Below are 21,988 nucleotides of genomic sequence, written 5' to 3'. Positions count from 1 at the left end.
GGTGATGCTAATGGATTTAAAGTTAAGGAGATAAGTGAAGCAATGAACGGAGGATAAGCCACTCTAGAACGTGCAAATTAAGGCTGAGAGGTGTTCACTCAATGTGATAATGGAGAAGTTTGACTGATCCAGACAATGCCAGGCATTTAGCTTCACGCAGGATAATATGGCGCCATGATGAATGACGAGCTCAGTCTAGTAAAACATGGTCCTTCTACATAGAACATGCAGTACATCACTGGTTTTTACAGAGATCTCATTAAAAAGGAAAAAAGACAAAGGCTGACAGGATGGCTGCAGTTTCAGTTAATAGTAGTGTCTGCATAATATGCTCACATGTTGCCATATTGACACATTGTGATGCTTTCATTGTGTCACTAGCCAGCCAAGTACTGCATAGTTTCTAGCATAATACAAGAAACAAACAATTAACAGCTCCTTAAGATGAGCAAGGGTTGGTTGATATGTTAAAAATTTTCACCAAGCCACCATGAGTCCAACAACCGGTGATAGCCGATGTATTGGTGCTGGTGTGTGTGCGGCGGTTCCACGCACAGTTTCAGCTGGGAGATGTGTGCGATTGTCAAGTTTTCAATGCTTATTTGTCTAAAAAATTAACAAAATGTCAAGAAAGTACATATACTTACACCTATTTTACTTATAAAATGGAAAAAAAAACCAACCGTATGCCTTCTAAATTCAAATTTCCCTTTTACTGACCTGAAAAGAACTTCAATGTCGTGAAACAAACTTTAATTCAAGCTCAACAGAAACGAAATAACATTCAGAAAAACCAATGTGCTTATTCTTTCTGCTGTTCCACTGTCAACTGTTAAGTTGAAAGAAACCCTTCATTCACATATTTAGGTGTGAAAATATTCTGGCTCTACATGACATTTTCCTCGCGGCCTCTCTACTGTTGCTGGCCTCTTTGTTCTACTTGGTTAGGTCACTGAACGAGAGCTCACTCGTTCTTTGAAGGCACACTATTGAATCTTAAAAAGAAAATTAGTTTTCTTCAGTGTAGTAAATTAACAAGTTCCTGGGTTGTAAGTTAAACCCAAGACACACCAGCACAAAAAGGCCAGTTTTTACAGGGACTGATAGGAGTGCCTTAAGGTCTACAGGCTGTAGAGAAATCAACTTAACACTGGTAAACATAAAAAGAGTTCGGTCCATGAGCACTTCACCCACACAGTATAAGCCAGTCAAGAGAGCAGGCTAGCTGCAAGGCCTGACTGACTTCAATGGCCTGAACCCGCTTGCGTATAACCAAGGAAACTAAGGAAATTCAACTGAACCGTAAACCATCGTAATCATCACAACAACCTGCACCTTTACTCTCACCGTTCTTCTCCTCATCACACATATGGCCTTGCCTTTGCACATATTCAATTCATAGAACCACTCCTTGTGCACAACACATTTATTGAAAAGGCTATTCAACCTACAGCAGTGGTGAGCCCACTGCTGGCCGCTGCCCAACGAGCTATTCCTCTTCAAGGCCAAGGACATTAGCAGAAGTGCCCTGGTCACGATCACTGGAATGTGAACTGTGGGCTTTTTACTCGTGGCCCAGCAATTTGCATTTTATCCTCGCAATCAAAATCCACTCAAAGGAATGTGGGTAAAAGGGCAGTTTTCCTGTTCAACAGATTTGATAAGAAAAAACACTATTAATATTACTGTACTTACATACACACACAGACACACACACACACACACCTGTATCTATCAGGTCTCCTGAATTACGATATTTTCCTTGGCTGCACAAAATGTGGGGCTCTAAATTTACATTGTTTGCTTCAACCGAAAAATGTTCAACACTAATGAGAAATGAAGAGAGCGATTACAGGCCCGTCTTTTAGTTTGGGGACTAAGAAGGGGTGAGGTTCAGCTTGTTGGGACTACATGGTTTTGTGGCGCTCCACCCAGTAGCACTAAATGCATCTGGCCCTCTGTGCTGGCAACATCTGGAGGCCTATTTCCATCTTCAATATGGAGCCATAAGGGATCTCCCATATGTCAACACACACAATGCATGGAAAACAAGTGGAGATGGGGAAAGACTGCAGCCCCGATCAGGAAAGGAAACAGTGTATTTAGGGATTTGGTGTGAGACTGAGAAGGTGTGAAGAGATGTGTTTATGCAAGTGTGAACAACAGAGCAAAAGAGAAAGTAATTAAGGGAGAAAGACAGTGTGTAAATGAGTGTGCCTACTTGTGGTGTTTGTGAGGGGGGACACAAAATCAACAGACTTGATGCAACTTGAGTGTAAGAGCTGCGACTGGCACTTCAGCTTAAAGGGAGCAGAGGAATGAGAAAACTAACTGGGCGGAATGGGGATGCCGATGGACACACTCTGCATCTGGGACCGTCACCCAAGGTAAACAATGTTCAGGGAGCCATCTGGTTGAGACTGGGGAGAGGGGGGCAGAGGAGGGCAGGAGGGGCAGTGGGTGGAGGGAAGGGTTGCAACGAGCACAAGCATATGGAAAAGCAGATTTTTCCTCTCCCTGCAGCAGTTTGCGAAGGCAAATGTCAGCATGCGCTGCGTCCACGCTTGACTGTGCTGCACTCGGCACCACCACCTGGCCCTCCTTGCTCAGCCACCGAGTATGGGCAGCAGTGACACTGTGGAGCCTTTCCCCAGGGTAGGGGAAAGCATCACGGTGCTCAGGATCGCCCACATGCACGCATGTACACCAACACCTCCAGCACTCCCTGCTCTTTTTCACACAAGAGATACACAAAGAAACATGGGACTTGTTTACTTTTTCAGAGAACCATACTAGAGTGCCTGCAACAGAAAAAAACCCACAAGCTTAACTGAAATCTCTTAAAAAATCAAATATTCTGTCATGCATGTTGCATTGTTGTGACATTTTGTCGAGCTGAGGCAAGATCATGAAACAATGTCATAAACAAAACATATTCTTTACAAGTTTGTTTTACACCAATTTACACCACTAATTTCCTGTTCTTTTCAATCTACTTTTGCACCTCAAATCAAATACATCTCTTACTCAAAGGCACTTTGTTATTATAAAGCCTTCAAACACATCTGAAAGTACATTTTCCATAAAAAGGCATTTTTAAGTGGCTTTTTTATTGACTTCCCAATCTGGTTCTCGGTTGGGCTGAGAGAGCATCACACTGTATGGCCAGTGGGCTTTATGTTCACTTACAGTGCAGCAGTGTGGAGGGCCAAGGCCAGCTCCTTTCATGCAGAGAAGGCAGTCAAGAGGAAGGCCAGGCGACACCAAATGTCTTATTAATTCGCTAATTTGTTGTGACTGCAGGGCATGAAAAGCCTGTTTCCTTGCCATCTGAGGCCAAGAGAACCCAGTGCCATGTTACTTAGACACACACACATATATACACACAGCTTTTGCAATCCACTATCTGGCCTACTTTCATGTGCGGTGGTGGGAATAAAGACAGAATCAAGCTTGATTACCTCCATGAAGGCACCACCAGGGGACAAGCATCTTACTGGCTACCAACTCGGCTGAGCTAAACTGACAATAAACTAAGGACTATGGTTTCCAAAATCAACAACCGGAGGCAGGAAACCAGGTGAATAAGGGCGCAGTGATGACACAACACTATATTGTAAGGAAGGAAAAGTCAGTTGATATATAGTATCAATCCCGGGAAAGTAAGAGGCAAACTGGTCACATGACTGTTTCTGAAATAATATTCTGTTAGATGGAAATTTTAATATGTAGATGGATTGTGTGTCCTCAGAGTCCAACAGCCAGTGCAGACAAACAGAAAGCAAATATCCTTCATATAAACATATGATAACCTTCCTACCATGTAGGGTTGCAGCTGTGCACCGGCTTCATGGTATGCCGTGGTATGACAATTGACGGCTATCATACCGTGTAAATTTGCTTATCTACTGTATTGAATTCTACCATATTATGTTATTAAAAAAATAAATTCATCAAGTTTCATGTCTGTCTAAAAATACATTTTGTGAAATTATAATAAAGTGTTTGTTTAACCAAAACAATGTTCTCATGTTCATTCCTTTAAGGTCATTGTAACTGATACTCCTAATAATAATAACAATAATAACAATTAGCAATAATAATAATAAGAGTTAGCAATAACTTTGATACAGTGAAACTAGCATTTTCTGAGAGAGTTAAGGCATCATAACGTGAACATTTCATAGAGTTGCAACCCTACTACCATGACAGCACTTTGCACAGCGGGTTGTAAAAATATAAATTCCATGTTTGGTTGAAAACCAAAATTTTTTTGTAGTTTATTTACTTTGATTAGCTGAAATATGCACACCAAGACATTAAATTTAAGTGTGACCAACACCAGCATTTCTATAAAAAAGTGGCCTCACACTGTTACTACAGAGTTTTCCAATGACATCAGCCCACTGATACAACTTAATGTGTTGTTGTGAGTCTGCTAGATGTGTATGAGAAGGTGAGTGTGTAGATGGGTATGTGTGTATGTACAGTATGTGTTTGAGACAGAGACACACACAGAAGGTAAGAATAACCTACCCTTGCCAAAATTTTGCACTTCATTGTTGTTACTAGTGGTGTGTCACCATCTATGAAGATGACATAAGTGTTTTGGCATCTATTCTACAACAGATGTGCTCAATGCTGTGACAACTTACTTTGATGATTTCAAGTGTTGGTTATATGCAACAGTACTTTGCAGTGCCACACAAACATTTTGCTAGGACCTGATTTTATATAAATATGCCTTGTGTTCAGTAGAATGTTGAAATAACAACATCACACACAAAATGCCTCCAAATGTTTCATGAAATGTACAAGTCTGGCCTCATCTAAATTGTTTTTAAACCATAATCCCTTTCTAAAGCTATTTTTGAGAAAATGTTGAATATAGATATTTAGAGCAATATTATTTTTTTCTAGCCACATTTTGCCCAAGCACCACAACATCAGGAGTCCATGAAATAATATTTATTAGAATGTTTCTAAAAACAAAATCAAAATTTGAAAAAGACCAATACCATCAAGCTAAAGAATCTGATTCTTTAAGTTGCAAAATTCAAAATGAAAATGTGCAGTATTATAATATAATATGGTAATAAAGGGACTGATAATAATCACTTACCATAAAACAAGACAGAATTAACAGATTCCAATGAGAAACAAGCTCTGATGCCTATTCAGAACCAACATTTTAACCCTCTTAACTCTAACCCTAACCAACATTTAATTTGCTCCACAAAGGCTCCCCAGCTGTGTTCCAAGCTGAAGTCTAGCTCCCTGAGGTCAATTCCCTTTTTACTGGGACTCTGGTACTTGAGCTGAAGGCCTTGATGGTGAGAGAGCACAGTTAATCGACTTTCTTTCTATGCTGCGCTGTTGTTGTACAAAATTATTATAGATTCTGAAAAAAAATCCTTGCTGTGGATCTTTTGTGGTGTGGTCTATAGGAAAAACAGTACAACAGCAGCTTCTTCTGAAAATGTGGCCTTCATACTGAAATGCAATTTCACAAGCTCCTCAACAGACAACACTGCCTATTTTGTTGCGACAATGGCTGCCCGCTTCTATACCCATTTGGCCGACCGGTGTGGAACAATTGGGTGTCAGGAAAGGTGACAGGTAATTTAAAGAGGCAAAGCTGTAGAGATCGACTGCCCAGCTCAGCAGATCATTTGCCACCAATGTGGACACCTGGTTGGCACCTTCACAAATATACTGACATAAATAAAACACAAACCAATTTCTTATCCCTGGACTTCTTTGCTTATCTGGCACAAAGAACTGATATGCATGAGGTTATCTTCGAAAAACTACACGAGTGATTGAGAAATATGAACACTGAATGGTATTGTTGATGTTTATTCTGAAAGAATATGTTTGTAATGAGTAGTCAAATGGAGATGAAAACTGGAACCTAGAAATGTCTACATCTGTCAGCCAACTGTATAGCACTGTCTAAATTCTAACTACATAAATATGTGATATTTCTTGTACTCTGTGAGGTCTTGTTTGTCCCCTAAACCGTGTGTTCGCGGGAGTAGCTGAGTAACACAAACTATGTACCGGAGCCCTCTAAAAACACATGGTCATCAGTGACACATAAAATCATTTGTAATGGCCAGCAAATTTATAAAACAAATCGAAAGAAAACAGGGCATTAGCCGAAGCTGATTTTCTATATTCTGTGTATGTATCTGTGAGTGTATGTCCGTTGAGACTTAGTGCACTCCAGCTGTTAGGATCCAGTCGCTCTGACTTGTTGAGGACCCTGGCTCCCACTAGTGTAGCACACAGGCCCAGAGGTGGTGAGACATACAGCGGCTCGACAGAGGAAGCAAGGGACAGAAACAGATAGCGATGGAAAGACAAAGAGCGACAGAGCAGTGGCTGAACCTCACGCAGCTGCTCTTGTTCTTCAGGGAACCCAGCCGTGAAGCATCGCTCAAGCGCCTAATTCTTCTAATGTGTGCAGTCATGCAATGTGCAGGGTGGGGGTAAGGGTAGGGGGGATTGCTGCAGCATTAATCCCACAACTCAGAGGCTGTGGCTGAGAGACTTGAAGGTGAACCAGCCTTGCTGGACCTGGGTGGCTGGCCTCTGGCAACTGGGCTTAACTGAGGCAGCCAGTGAGACCAAAACTGGTGATGCCCATAACCCTGATCAACTAGAAGCTACTGCTTATTAAGAGGCTTCTCAGCATTCCAGCAAAAAGTAGGAGAGGTACAGAGCAGACGGTGTGAGTGTCTTAAGTACAGAAAGGGGGTTGGGGGGTGATATCTATATGGTTGACTGAGTTGGCAAGGAGGGCACAGGTGGCCTGAGTGAAGTTAAAGCACATGAGACTGGAAGTAGGGCTTAGTCAAGCCGTCAAGTATCAGTATGAATGCAACCTGCTGCGACAAAACTAAAATTCTCATCACACTCAAATTCTTATTATTTTACTTTTACATTGTTTTAGTTTTTAGTGACAATTACACTGCTCTTCAGTGTAAAAAATGAAGTATTCTAATTTATGACCTTTAGAAGGCATTGGAAAAAAAGGTTCTGTAAGCCTTGAGCAGCTTAGAAATCAAAAGGAGAAGTTGCTGCATCCATAAGAAATGCCTGTCACACAGACTGTCTCACCCATCACATACACATGTAGCCTGTTACACTGAGGATGAAATCCAAGGATTCAGTTGAGCATTGCCACCAGGGGGAGCAGGTGTACTGCAGTCAATTCCTGGTAAGTCGTGGATCACTGACAATAACAAATTTAAATTTATGTGCCAAGGTAAATCAGTCTATCTGTATCAGAGGTCCTTTATTCAACAGTCACTGAACTTGTGACAAGAAAGCCAGTAACAGTTTGGTATACAGTCATGGTGCAGTTAAACTCTGGTACATCGGGGTACAGCAGACACAAAGACGCACATGAAACCTTGTTTGAGGTTCACCAGTGGAGATTATTGCACAGAATTATGTACCAGCAATATCTGACTATATTATTATTGCAAGTTGTCTGTGTTCAAGGCCAATCACATTCTACACTAACTGAAGACATGGTTGCTAAATGAAATAAATGTTTACATAAAACTCGAACCAACTGAACTGACTTCAGACTTGCTGAAATTGCAGTGAGTATGTTATGTGCCTAATAAAAGCTTTGTCAATAGAAGTAGGGGCCAAACATCTTACCTGACGATGCCTTGACAGAGTGCTTTTGTAGAAAGTCCAGGGTCTGAGCCAAAGCCTTCTTGTTGCAGTGAGTGGAGAGCTCCTCATTACATTCAAAACACCTACAATGACAAGGAGTCAGAGACAAACACAGAAATGCTTCAAGTTACTGTCAAATTTACTGTGGAACTCAACTAATTCAAGTTGAAATGAATCATTATTTGAGAAAAGAATCACCTGACTGAAATGGAAACCATTTCTAAACACAAAGTGTGATCAGTAAAAAAGCATTTAATACTAGGTTATTTATAAAGACTTATTATTCATACAACTAAGATGATGTTTTTACATAAGTGCACATACAGGCGGCATCGTGATGCATGTCATCTCAAGTTGACACACATTTTGGCTGCATGTGCAGTCTTGGCCTTTTAATTACAGTTTATAATGAATGCAGTATTGAGGTTTCTCACCAGGCCTTCCACGTGCTCAAGCTGATAGTGATGCAGTGAGACTCTGGATGAAAAGCTTGGTGGTGATTGGCAGCGTGCTGGATCCCTGACTGGTTACAGCCCTGCAAGATTGTTCAATTTAAAGATTCTTTGTCAACACTAGCACAAAATACATTCACACCCACAGCGCATATGCACATGTTAAAAGACTATGGCTCACTCCCATAGTGATCCCACACATATATATATATACACACACACATATATATATTTAAGCCCTTTGACAATAAGACCATGACATTGATGATAGTGTTATTCTAGGTTACTAATGACAGTTTCCCTCATTTTGTAGTATCAAAAACATATCCCAAATATATTGTGAATATTCACATTGCTCTACCATAGTGTGTGCTATGTATTGTGTTTGCACTTTTCAATATTGAAAAAACAATGAATACCTGGAAACCACACTTTAAGCACACCACGATGTCATGGGAAGCTGCTGGCTCTCCATCGATCATGGTCCTCTCCTTTAGGCACTCAGAGCACACCAACCACATGCTGGAGAGCACGGATTTCTTCACTGAGTTAAGGTCCACTGCCTTACTCACATGCTGGCAAGTCAATCCTGCGTAAAAAACACAAAATGTGCTGCAATTATACATTCTGAGTTATTTTCTGTTTTAAAAGAAGAAGACAATGTGTGCTCTAAATTATACAAGGTGGGACATTACCACAAAAAATACAGAAATGGAAGATAGAAGAAGCATATACACTACAGTTCAAAAGTTTGGGGTTCCTTATTTTTGAAAGAAAAGCACTGTTTCTGTCAATGAAGATAACTTTAAACTAATCAGAAATACACTCTATACATTGCTAATGTGGTAAATTACTATTCTAGTGGCAAATGTCTGGTTTTTGGTGCAATATCCAAAAACCAGACATTTCAATATCTCAACATCCAATATCCATAACGGTGTGTACTACTCCCTTCAGAGAACAACACAAACAGGCTCTAATCAGAGTAGAAAGAGAAGTGGGAGACCCCGCTGCACAACTGAGCAAGAAGACAAGTACATTAGAGTCTCTAGTTTGAGAAATAGACGCCTCACAGGTCCTCAACTGGCAGCTTCATTAAATAGTACCCGCAAAACGCCAGTGTCAACATCTACAGTGAAGACGCGACTCCAGGATGCCGGCCTTCAGGGCAGAGTGGCAAAGAAAAAGCCATATTTGAGACTGGCCAATAAAAGAAAACGATTAATATGGGCAAAAGAACACAGACATTGGACAGAGGAAGATTGGAATAAAAAGTGTTATGGACGGACGAATCGAAGTTTGGTTCACACAGTTGTTTGGATCACCAAGAAGAACATTTGTGAGACGCAGAACAACTGAAAAGATGCTGGAAGAGTGCCTGACGCCATCTGACAAGCATGGTGGGGGTAACGTGATGGTCTAGGGTTGCTTTGGTGCTGGTAAAGTGGGGAATTTGTTCAGGGTAAAAGGGATTTTGAATAAGGAAGGCTAGCACTGCATTTTGCAACGCCATGCCATACCCTGTGGACAATGCTTGATTGGAGCTAATTTCATCCTACAACAGGACAATGACCCAAAGCACACCTCCAAATTGTGCAAGAACTATTTAGAGAAGAAGCAGGCAGCTGGTATTCTATTTGTAATGGAGTGGCCAGCGCAGTCACCAGACCTAAGCCCCATTGAGCTGTTGTCTTGTGGGAGCAGCTTGACTGTATGGTATGCAAGAAGTGCCCATCCAGCCAATCCAACTTGTTCGAGGGGCTTCTAGAAGCATGGGGTGAAATTTCTCCAGATTACCTCAACAAATTAACAGCTAGGATGCCAAAGGTCTGCAATGCTGTAATTGCTGCAAATGGAAGATTCTTTGACGAAAGCAAAGTTTGAGGGAAAAAATTATTATTTCAAATACAAATCATTATTTCTAACCTTGTCAATGTCTTGACTATATTTTCTATTCATTTTACAACTCATGGTGGTAAATAAGTGTGACTTTTCATGGAAAACACAAAATTGTCTGGGTGACCCCAAACTTTTGAACGGTAGTGTACACTATTCATCGCTAGCCCTGTCACAATGATTACATAATCACCTGATCTCAATTATTTGAGCTCACAGTAATCATGTTGCAATTTCATTAGAATAGAGTCCATTCACCTGTATAATGACAGCTGGACATCATATTTCTATCACTAGTTCCACATCATTTTCAACTGTTTGAGGTATGACTGGTGCTATTTTAAAGATGTCATCTCGTTATGCTGCCATGTTTTATGCAGCCTTTACCAAAATAAGGGTCGCAACCCAAAAGGTGTCTCTTTTGGGTCTCAAGCTGAAAAAGTTTGGGTACTCTTGGTTTAATGGAACCTGATATGAGAATTTGTGCCACCAACTGTTTATTTTCAGGTGCTTAACTCCTGATTTTTGCATAATAAGTAGATGGACATGCACACTGCATCTTGCATTTTCTTTTACTGATTTTCTATAAAATCAGTTATAATTTGCACTACATGTGAATGGCAACCTGGCTGATGCTAGAAATGTTATAACAAATAGAAAGTGAATTTGGGGTGTTTCCATGAGCTAGGTGAGGCAAATAAACTGTCTACCTGAGTACAAGATTCCTTGCTGTCTAGATCTTACTTACCTTTTTGCTTTAAAATTGCATTAAATGAACAGAAATTAATTATCAATTCAAAATCAAAATTATTTTTTTATGACAATCACCAACTAAAATTTCACAATCGTGACAGCTCTGTTCATTGCAAGAGAAGTAGTGTCATGGGGCTTCATTTACCCACAGCTTCTTGCCTGGTCTAGTAGGACAAGTTATAAAACCTCAAAGTTGCACAAAATAGACAAAAAGGACAAAACTGTTTTTGCAGCTGAAACCAATGTTGTGTTCTCTGTAAATTACCTGATGAACATTTTCACAAAAAGTACAACTGTGTGTCTCAGATATTAATATGACAGCATTAACTTGTCTGGTTTGTCCGTCTGGTGTCTTGTACTGCTTCAGTGACTTACCACTGACTTCATCTGATGACTCCTCATCTCGAGGTTTCCTCGGTTTATTAGTCCGCTTAGTCATATCGGCGGCTTTCAAAGAGAAGGGGTCCTTTAGCCGCATCTGGAGCTCTGGATGGAAACATGGGGGACCAACACAGGTGTTACTACACAGAATGACTTCAAAATAACACAGGGAAGCTTGAAATTGTCTATAACTGCCAGGATCGTTTGACTCATTGAGGCACCCAACAGTATGAAAACGACCTACAGTGCAGTCTGGAAGTATTTGTATATTAGCACAATTACTGTTGTGTTGCATTTGTACTCCAGCACAGAGGATTTTTAAGTCAAAGACTGTGAGTCAACAATGACTGTTTGTGTGCATGTTTGAAACTATTCCTACACTGTCCACCCAACATACATGGGACCACGCTCAAGCATCTTTAAAGCTGAAAGTCACTTATCTCCATTCAGATTACCATTTATAACCCAATATACAGGGGCACTGAGCCAAAACAACAGAAAATGTGTAACGGTCTGAGTAAGTACGGACTACATAGTATGTCACTGATCATGAGTGCAGCCAGTGATATCATATTAAGGATAACTAACATTACCTAGTAACGTGTAGTGACGCTGTTAATCCTCAAATAGCCCCGTCTCTCCAATTGAGGAGATATAACCAATGTATACATCACTTATCCACAGAAAGATTTGACGAAAAAGCAGTATGAACTCACCTCTTTAATTTAGCTCCTATGTTGACAATGTTAGCTAACCTGAAGCCAACGCTGAGATGTCAACTCTTCTTGGCTAGCAAACAAGCTAGCAACATTAGCTTGTCAGAATAAATAAAACATTAACAGGCGTGTTTTATCCAACAATACGCGGAGATGTTACGGTATCTCAAAGCAAACTACAGATTGTCGACAAAAACGCAACAGTTATGCCAATAGTTTATCATTTTTGCCTTTGACTTTGTGAAATCTTTCGGTAGCATCAACTAGCAAGCCCCAGTCAACATGTGACGCACTACGGCAGCTCAGTTTGGCCTAATGCTGCGTTCACGTACAATGGAAAATCTTACGAAGAGTAGCAGAGCGTCACGGGTCCGGAGGCATTCAAAGAGTTGTTTAGCGTTTTATAATACACAAGGAACTACATAGAATTAAGTTTGTTGTTACATCTTTATTTACAGAGACCATCTGTAATGTTGGTGGAGATACACCTGATGGCGTGGGGCATGGATGTGTTATGCGAACTGTTAATTAAATCGACGGTCAGGTGTCAACATACGTGTGGTTGCCGCTTTTCTGTTTTTCAGACGAATGGATCAAAAACAAGTCTGCAAGCCAGCAATAGCTGGAGATTAATGCACATACCGGGTATTTGTGTTCATATGGTTCGACTCTTTAAACATTAATGACCTGCGTTTTCTTTTGACAAGAAGTCAAAGGAGAGAGTATTTTTGTCCTTTAGACGATCCATACTTCTGCACGCGAAAGTCGTTGTGATTGCGCGTGAGCAGTGAGAATTTAACGGTCGTCTGACGTTGCATTGCTGCGTGTTCACGGGTTTCTGTTGAAATAAGGTGAAACGAATCGCATATGGCACTCAGGACGTGTTGGCGGTTTACAGGGCTTGCCCCGCGGCTGTTATGGAACAGTACTGTCCTGCCTGGGGCTTCTGTCCCGGGAGGACGACGCTCTGTGTCCAGCCTTAACAACTCTCACACAGGTTGCGAAATTGAGTTTTACATTTACCGTTATATTCATTTACTAGCTCATCAGCTGCCCCCGCGAGTGTCAGCTCGTTGGCTCGTTGCTCATTGTCATGTTTTGAAATTGTTCATATTGTCACACTTCTGTTCTTTGTTTTGCTTTCAGCCACAGAGTTGCTGATCCGCAGGTTCAGTTCAGCGCCACCAAGCACAGATGTGAGTTACGACCAGCTGAAGGAGCTCCTGGCCGGCCGGAAGTCTGTTGTCATAGATGTCAGAGAGCCCTGGGAGCTCAGGGAGTTTGGCGTCATCCCCGGGTCAATTAACATTCCTTGTGAGTATTTTTCTACCTAACATACACAGAAAGGGGATGTAACGTCAGGTGTTCTTGTTACATCAGTGCAGTAATGTAGTATCCAGTGGATTGTGTTGTCTACAGGTCATGAATAACTTTGGCATGTCCTCGATTAAATAGGGTATTCAGTGACAGCAGTGCAAATAAGCCTTGGCTTTGTTGTGTCTTCATCCTTAGTGATTCTTAATGTATGTAATGACTGCAGTGCAGTGTGCTTTTAATCATAAAATAACTTCATTTATTCATTCAGTCAATAAAGTCTGTCACACATTGCCTAATACAGTACATCAGGTAGTCCTTAGGGACCTGTTCTTTGCACTGTCTGATCTTATAATTACAGGCATTTCTTGTGGCATGTTCATGTGATTAAAAAAATGCTTCAATGTTACATTTTTGGTAAAATTAAAAAGATATTGCATTGAACATTGATGATTTGTACAAGGGAGGACATGCCTCTTAATTTTCTTCATGGTTAACATTTTTTAGATAATCCTGGTAGTGTGTTTAGGTGCAATGCTTTGACACTTCTTGCAACAGGTCCCAGATGCAGACCCACCAAAGTTTTGTTCTACCTAGTAGCACATATTTAAAGTCCTACTGGCCACATTTGACCTGTCTGTGCTTCTTTGACGTTGCAGTGGGACAGCTGAACACCGCCCTCCAGCTGAGCTCGGAAGAGTTTAAAGAAAAGTATGGTGGTGAAATGCCCCAGCAGACTGATAATGTTGTGTTCAGCTGTTTGGCAGGGATCAGGAGCAAGATCGCTCTTGACACAGCCGCCTTGCTGGGATACAAAGAGTGAGACATGTTTTCTCGGCATACGTCTGACAGAAAAATATTCTCACCTCATCATTAATCCACAAATTGTTAATTGTTGTAGTCATACATTACAAATGTTGAATAAGATTTCCTGTTGTTGTTTATTGTTAAAGTTTGTCTAGTTTTTTGTCCTGTTTTTCTAGTCAGGAAAAAGGCTGTAGTATCAGTGCATTTTTATGTGGGAATTAAGTTAACTGAATGTTATATTTCACTACAAGGCAGTATTAAGTTCCTCCAACTTCAGTGTATTGAACTCCTGCTGAATAATGCCAAGCTATCATGCAGTGCTCTTTTGAGATCAGCCACTTACCACAGCACCAGTAATTGAATGAAAAGTAGAAAAGATGCTGCTTAGCTTAGGAGGCTAACAATGAAATTGTTAAATGCAGCACATTAATACCAGTAAAGTCAAACACAAATGCACTTTCATTTTTGACGTACCTTTGTTGACGCATCAGTTCCTTAATTTTCTTCCTTTTTTGCTCTCTTTCAGTATTCAGCATTACCCAGGTGGATGGCAAGACTGGGTGAATCACGAGCAACAAAACTGATCCAGCGATAATGGAACAGAAAATAAACATACGTAAAGCTCTTTTTGAAAAATTACCCAAAATCAGACTGCAAAGTGAGAAGGCACAACAAGGAATCTTGTGAAAGGTTTAAAAAGTTCATTCACATTTCTGTTGTATGAAGAGCCAGTTTTCCTCATCTGTGAATCCCAAAGATTGAAACCAGAGGGCTTGTCGCACATTAGCAATCACACGTCTGCTGCTAAGAAAATTCAAAACTACTGCAATATTACTTGAAGTTACTTGTTAATTTATTTCAGCATGGGATTATTTACAAATTCTAAACAAACAAATATATAATAAGTGACTATTCTAAACCTTACTACAAATTCTAATAGACTGTGATGTGCTAATGCTAAGTGCTAATGAAGTTTTTGTTTCCAGACTGTCTATGCAAATGAATATTTAACTGTGTGTGATTGTGAATTAAAATGAAGTCTTTCCTTGCATAATGTGAACAATTCAGCATTTCAAGTTGATGTGTTGTATTATATTGCTGCTCATAGATGAAACTGTCAGTGTAGTTGCCAACATGATTCAATAAATCAAAGTATAGTGCAACAGCAATATTTAGTTGTTTTTTTTTTAGTTGGAATTTTTGGTTTTTGAAACACATGTACTCTTCCAACAGGTCTATTAAAAACATGTGAGAGGACCCTTATGGATAATTTGTGATATGAATAGGCACAGAGTGTCTAGTTGAGGTGACAGCTACTAGGGCCAAGATGATTTACAGTACTCAAAGACCATGTCTAATATCTGCTGTGTTTCCACATGAATTTGCCACCCGCTCTCCAGAAAACATTAACAGGTTCCGTCATCCATTATAATGAATGTGCTTGTTTTCAACTGGGAAGAATGCCTCTGCTACAGTATGTCCGCCACGACTGTGGACCTTGCTCCCTATTAACGTCCCCTTTTACAGCTGAGGCTCAAAGTCTAAAGAGAACACAAATTATATTCTCATGATTGGTTTAGTCGAGATTCGTATGTAATCCAGGTGCCGCACAAAATGAGGTGAATCTCTGTCACTGAACAAGAAACCTACCTCATGAGTGACTTTCCACATGCTTGAGTAAATAGTCTGGCTCAGGAAGTGCTAATACTATTTCTGCTTACATGAAACAGTACTCTGTTATTTAGTTGCAGCATAAAAAGAGCTCGTTAGTGTTGATAAATGGTCCACATAACTCATTCCACCTCCTCCCAGAAGTCCCATGCTGCTGTGAGATCTGAGGTCAATGGGGAAGAATAGATGCTCGCTCAAAACATCTACGCAGGGTTTCACAAGAACACTCAATAAAGAATCATTCTGCAAGTTGTTTTTTTAAATATGTTTAGCATGTGCTAAAAGAAAAGGACTTCTGGCTGGACAGGTTATAATCTATGTTTTGGTTATTCCGTGGTTTCCTCTGTGTTTAAAACCTATGGATTAATGTTACTGGCAGTTAGTGTTTACATTAAAAATTAATTGCGGTGCAGGGTTTACTGTCCTCTGGTGAAGTGACACTATAGGTGTCAACAGTGAATCGCTCTGAAGAGACCTGACCACTGCTTTCTCCCCTCATATCACTGTGCCATGTCAACCGTAAACTCCAGACTACAGTCACCCCCGCCCCTTCTTCTGCCTGCTCATTTTTCCTCAAAAGCCGTTAATTCCATTTTCGTTTTTCTGCACACTCTGGTTTTAATATGTTGAAAACAGACCAGACTAATAAGTACTAATTTATGTCAAATCTTGCTTGGGCTCTTTGTTCCTCCGCAGCCTCATCAGCTCTCCCTCCAGCTTCTGCTCAGCATTCAATTAAACTCCCTCGTCCCATCAGAGCAGATCACATCAGCGCTGCACCTACTGGCTGCTCTGACTGACTGGACCCTGCTTGCCCCTCCGTCCGCTGCTCAGTGCTGGGCTGGACTGGTGGTGGACGAACCACAATCCTGGCCAAACCCATTATACCTCTGAGAAAAGGATGCATGATCACACTTTACGTTGCAGAGAGATTAATGGGCGAACCCCTCACTAATGGTGTCAGCCACTGTCCCAGCCCAGCTCTGCTCCTCACAAGCTGCTGACAGATATCTGAGCAGCAGGTTAAGCCTGAGTTGGTGCAGAGGTTCGAGATTCCACAAGGGCTGGTTCATGAACAGGGCTGTGTTTGATAGAGCTGGGGCATGGCTGGCAATGAGAAGTATAAAACCTGAGAGTCGGTCGACAGTCGAGGAGTGCAAACGAGGTGGAACCTGTCAGTAAACCACAGACAGACCCTGCTTGAGTGTTTCTTTCCTCTCCTTTAAGAGAACCAGAGGAAACACAATCGCTGCCGCCACCATGAGCCACAGCCCGGAGAGGATCTCGTCCTACCGTCGCCACTTTGAGGACAGCAGCACCTCGTCCTACCAGGTCAGGGTGTCCAGCCCATCCCCCACCAGGAGAGACGCCCGTCATGCCTCTGCCGGCTACTCCTGCAGAGCCGGGGCCAGCAGCATGCGTGTGGAGTCAGTGGGACGAAGGACCGTCTCAGCTGCGCGCAGGTCTCGCATGGTTGGAGCAGGGTAAGCTCTGTCAGCTCCAGTGACAACATACAGACAGATAATGTTTATGAGTACGAGGGCTATACATTTCAATAATCATTTCCCTTAGATAATGTTGATGTTTATCACTCATGTGAAAGTAGGTGCTACCTCTTCCTCCTATTGTCTTAAAGCAATTTTAGAGCACTTTCTACGACCTTAAACATATTTTCTCATGATGTGCCATCTCCCCCTTCTTCAATTTAATGTCTTTGGCTGACGGGTTAATTTTCAGTGTGAGTGCAGGAGCCATGGTCTGTGTTGGGCCAAGTGGAGAACCTGCTATAGATCTGGATGTGGCTGCAGCTGAGAACCAAGAATTCCTCAGCACCCGCACAAGTGAAAGACAAGAGATGATCGTCCTCAATGACAGACTGGCTGTATACATTAACAAGGTGAAACAACCTTCAAACTGACCACATTTTACTTCTTCCATCATTTTCGCTGAAAAATGGGAACATATTAGTCTCAGCTCTGTGAGCACATGGACAGGAGTCATGTTGTCGTTCAGGCGCACTTGAAATCACAGGGGATGTTTTCTTGTCCTCACAGGTTCGATCACTGGAGCAGCAGAACAAGCTACTGGAGGCAGAGATCGAGGCCTACCAGAACCGCTTTGAAAAGCCAACAGGTTTACGCCTCTTATATGAAGAACAGCTGAGGGAGCTGAAAAAGATCGCTGACCAGATGAGAGTTCAGCGGGTGAGACAGAATCCTCCAAGCCACACATTGCCTGTTTCTTGTTTTAGACTTCAGTTGCTCAATAGAGCATAAAGACTGAATTCTTCGTCTCGGGCGAGGTTTACACCTCACTGAGCTGTAGAGGATCCATCCAAGCAATGATACAAGACGTCAACTTGGTGTTTTCAAGGTTCCTTACCTGGTAACAGGCTTATTTCTGGCAGGCAAATGGAGAGGTGCCTGAGTGTGTTAAGGTGTCATGGAGTGCAGCTGTCTTCAGCTATGTTTTATGCACAGTTGAGATGACTTGATTATGCATTTGGACACACACACACACACACACACACACACACACACGTGCACACACACACGCACAAACAGGAGTGAAGTTAAAATATAAAATGCAAAAGAGGCTGATCTACATTTTGTACATACCCTTGCACACACCTCCAAATCTAATAGACGACTGCATTACTTCTGGCATCTTGGTTTTCAGGACATCTCCTTGGCGGCTAAGGAGTCCACAGCTGCTCAACTAGAGGCAATCAAAATCAAATATGAGGAGGCAGTGGAGCTGAGGAGGAAAGCTGAGCTAGATATTGAAACCTTCCGTCCAGTAGGCTACATTACAACATTACATTATCCAATATCTCCCCCCGTCATCAAATTAATGTACAGTCCCAAATCACTGTGATAGTAATGCCGTGTTTTCTTCAGGATGTTGACAAAGCCACCTCCTCACGCATTGCCTTGGAGAAGAAGCTGGAGCAGCTGCAAGTTGAAATTGAATTCCTGAAAAGGGTCCATCAACAGGTTGATAACATCTTCGCGTAAGAATTGCATATTTAGTTTGCCTTCCATTTTCATGATTATTAAATTAAATTAAGTCTTTTTCTCCAGGAAATTGATGAGCTCATGAAACAGATCTACGCAGCTCACGTCTCGGCTCAGAGTGCATTCACCCTGCCTGATCTGGCAGCTGCTTTAAAACAAATCCAAACCCAGTATGATGACATCGCAGCCAAAAATCTCCAGGTAAAATAATCACACATCAGCACTGTCTGACGGTTTTGGTGTGTTACAAATGACATTTATGTAAACTTTTATACCTTCTTTTTAGGAGATGGATTCTTGGTATAAAAACAAATTTGAAGATCTAACCAATAAGACGTCAAGGCATGTGGATAAGGTTCGAAGCGTTAGAGAAGAAATAGCAGGTGCCAAAAAGGATGTAAGTATCCAAAGTGAAAATGAAAAAATGAGGACTGACCATTGATATTATATGACTCCAATGACTATAATCACACAAAAATATATATCTCCAGATCCAAAGCAAAGAACGTGACTTGGATACCTTGAGGACCAGGAATGAAGCTCTTGAGGCTCAGATCCGAGAGACACAAGAAAAGTACAGGAAGGAACTGGAAGACCTGCAGGTGAAGATAACTCGTGTGGTCCCAGGGTGCACACCTGATCACACCAGAGTCAATTGTGAACACATACACTTAGTTTCATGCATGCAGACACAAAGCCACCACAGTATATTTCATTCATACAGTAATTTTATGGCTCTGTTAACCTGACAGGCTCGGATTGAGGCCCTGCAGCTTGAGCTGAAATCCACCAAGGAGAAAATTGCGCTGCACCTGCGTGAGTACCAGGACCTCCTGAACGTCAAGATGTCCCTGGAGATTGAGATTACAACATACAGGTGACGGAAAAATAATGTTAAATGGATTTAATGTAATGAAATATATGTAAATCGATGTAAACAAAACTTTTGTCCCTTTATGCATATCTATTTTTTCTTACAGAAAACTTGTTGAAGGAGAGGATCTGCGTCTCTCTGGCATGGTGCAAACACTGTCTCTGACCAGCTGTGGCGCCGTGGGTGCTGGAATGAGCTTCAGTGGAGGAGGCACGGGCGGTGTTGGTGGAATGGGTAGCGGGATAATTGGAGCTAGAGGTGGGGTTGTTGGAGGCATGGGGAGTGGTGTAGGAGTGACTGGGGGTATAGGTGCAGGAGGCATGGGCACTGGTCCAGGCAGTGCTGCTAATGGACTGGGTGGAAGAATTGGTGCTGGAGGTCTGGATGACAGGAAGGGTCCAGCTGGAAGGGCAGGTGGGTCAGACATGGGCAGTGGTCATGGACTGGGAGCTGAGGGCGGAGGCAGAGGTTTAGGGGCTGGTGCAGGGGGTGTAGGTACTGGTGAAGGCAGTGGAGGAGTGGGTGCAGGAGGAATGAGTGGTGTTGGCTCTGGTACCAGCAGAATGGGTGCTGGAATCTTTGGTACTGGTGCTGGTGTTGGGGGCCTAGGCACTGTGGCTGGAGGTGTGAGTGCTGCAGGTTTGGGCACTGGGGCTAGAGGTGGGGTCTCTAGTGCTGGAGAAAAGGGTGACAGTGGTGTGGGTGGTGTTGGTATGGGTGTGGCTGGTACCACTGCAGACTCTGGTGGCATGGATTTCAGTGGAGGAAATGGTGGTGATGGTGGAGATAAAGATCGTGGAATGGGTCCTATTGGAATGGGTGGTGGAATCGGAGGCAGTGGAGGAACTGAGAGTGTGGGTGGAGGTAATGTAGGTGCACTGTCTGGCGTTGGCGGAGTGGAGAAGATGGGTGGTACCAGTGCTGCCGGCATGGGATATGGATCCAACGGATACAACGCCAACAATGATGCCTACACTGAGCAGGCTGTGGAGCTGACAGAGAGACGGACGGTGCTCATTAGGTAAAGGTACCATCAGGTATCTTTTGGTTTTTTCTTTAAAACATAGTTTCTTTAACCTGCTTCATGATCGGGTTAGATATTAGGCCAGCATACAGCTGCTTAAAGGGCCATCCCATTGACAGTTGTAATAAGCGTCTTTGCGTTACATCCTCTTCATTTTCTTTTCTCCCCAACAGAACTGTCAAAAATGAGGATGACGTGCTGGAGATGGACCACCAGGAACAAACCTATACCATCACTGGGGCAGCCGATGACTCTGATGATGACTGACCAGCACTAATTCCCAAGTGACCTCCTCTCGCCCTTAAACCTCCACGCCCCTCTGAGCTTTGCACTGACCAAACCCCATGTCTGGGCACTGACCTTTGTCCTTTGCCCTGGACAAGAAGACCCTGACTGACCCTTCGCTACAGAGTGAACCTTCACTTCATAGAGTATAGGAACACTCAACATGGTCTCTAAACTTATGTATGCCTCACCCGCAACACCCCCCACCCCCTTGCTGCTAATAAAGCTATCAGCATTCAATCACCTTGTCTTTCCTTTATTTGATGTCTTCTTCAGTGTTTGTGGTGCCATATAAAGACACAAATTGCTATCCAGTACTATTTCCATGAAATGCTGGTAAAAGTACATTTTGGCTCAACTGCGTGAGATGTCGCTTATTTTCATAGCTTTGGCTTTAAGGACACAACGTGAAAAAAGGGAGAGGAAGTCACCTGAGGGTCGAGGCGGTCGCTCTGACACTTTCTGGAGGGCTGAGGAATCCGTCAGTCAAATTTTGTCTTGCAGCCGAGTGACGGCACACAGCCGTTTCCTGTCCTCATTCCATCCACATCCACACCTTTTCCTCCTGCTGCTGATTGGGAGCGATTGGATCTGGCCAGCAGATGCCAAACACACTCAGTGTCCTGCTTAGGGGCTGAGAGCGGGGACATGCAACACTCCAAACCTCTGACAGAAACTGCAACAAAAGATAGGAACAGCAGCATTAACAGTACTCTGCCATTATTATTATTATTATTATTATTATTATTATTATTATTATTATTATTGTTATCATTATAATATGCATGTATTTATCATGTACACACACAAATATATATAAAATTTCACATATACCACACGTTTCCACATTATGTAGTTTAACCCTACCTAAAATTATTTGCTTGTAATGTTAAAGTAATGGATAAAGTATATTACATATTATTATAATGTGATTAGACCACTTTTTGGGACATGTTGGATAAACACTCTAATTTCCTGAGAACTTGGAAAACCATATGCAACAAAATAATTCCCACTAAAGGAAAATGCAAAATATCTGAATAACTAAGGCACTTAGTTTTACGATTTACACATTTTCTTATACAATCAGACGTGTACTTTAA

At 42.0% G+C, this 21,988-nt stretch overlaps 3 protein-coding genes across 3 annotated transcripts in view; 2 read left to right on the top strand and 1 right to left on the bottom strand.

Annotated features, from left to right (window-relative positions):
- Positions 1-12,180, bottom strand: part of usp45 (ubiquitin specific peptidase 45) — a 37,233-nt gene extending 25,053 nt beyond the window's left edge. The window contains exons 1-5 of the mRNA XM_041942897.1: positions 11,894-12,180; positions 11,172-11,282; positions 8,567-8,736; positions 8,130-8,230; positions 7,678-7,778 (exon numbers count right to left, since the gene is read on the bottom strand). Of these exons, the coding sequence (XP_041798831.1) occupies positions 7,678-7,778; positions 8,130-8,230; positions 8,567-8,736; positions 11,172-11,274 (475 nt within the window). The 5' untranslated portion in view covers positions 11,275-11,282; positions 11,894-12,180. The remainder of the gene's footprint in view (positions 1-7,677; positions 7,779-8,129; positions 8,231-8,566; positions 8,737-11,171; positions 11,283-11,893) is intronic.
- Positions 12,181-12,516: 336 nt separating this feature from the next.
- On the top strand, positions 12,517-15,169 carry tstd3 (thiosulfate sulfurtransferase like domain containing 3). Its single transcript, XM_041943149.1, has 5 exons — positions 12,517-12,538; positions 12,745-12,890; positions 13,040-13,207; positions 13,867-14,026; positions 14,541-15,169. Exons 2-5 carry the CDS (start codon positions 12,761-12,763, stop codon positions 14,596-14,598), a joined length of 516 nt encoding a protein of 171 aa, XP_041799083.1. The 5' UTR covers positions 12,517-12,538; positions 12,745-12,760; the 3' UTR covers positions 14,599-15,169.
- A 1,776-nt stretch (positions 15,170-16,945) lies between these two features.
- zgc:172323 (uncharacterized protein LOC564165 homolog) lies at positions 16,946-20,867 on the top strand. The gene is made up of 11 exons (XM_041943308.1): positions 16,946-17,169; positions 17,423-17,582; positions 17,740-17,889; positions 18,365-18,484; positions 18,586-18,681; positions 18,769-18,903; positions 18,989-19,099; positions 19,194-19,304; positions 19,455-19,579; positions 19,683-20,597; positions 20,774-20,867. Exons 1-11 carry the CDS (start codon positions 16,946-16,948, stop codon positions 20,865-20,867), a joined length of 2,241 nt encoding a protein of 746 aa, XP_041799242.1.
- Positions 20,868-21,988: the final 1,121 nt, after the last annotated feature.

Source organism: Chelmon rostratus, chromosome 8, assembly GCF_017976325.1.
Source record: "Chelmon rostratus isolate fCheRos1 chromosome 8, fCheRos1.pri, whole genome shotgun sequence".
NCBI classification, from domain to species: Eukaryota; Metazoa; Chordata; class Actinopteri; order Chaetodontiformes; family Chaetodontidae; genus Chelmon; species Chelmon rostratus.
Note: the sequence above shows the minus strand (reverse complement) of the source record. Positions and strands in the feature narration are given on the sequence as shown.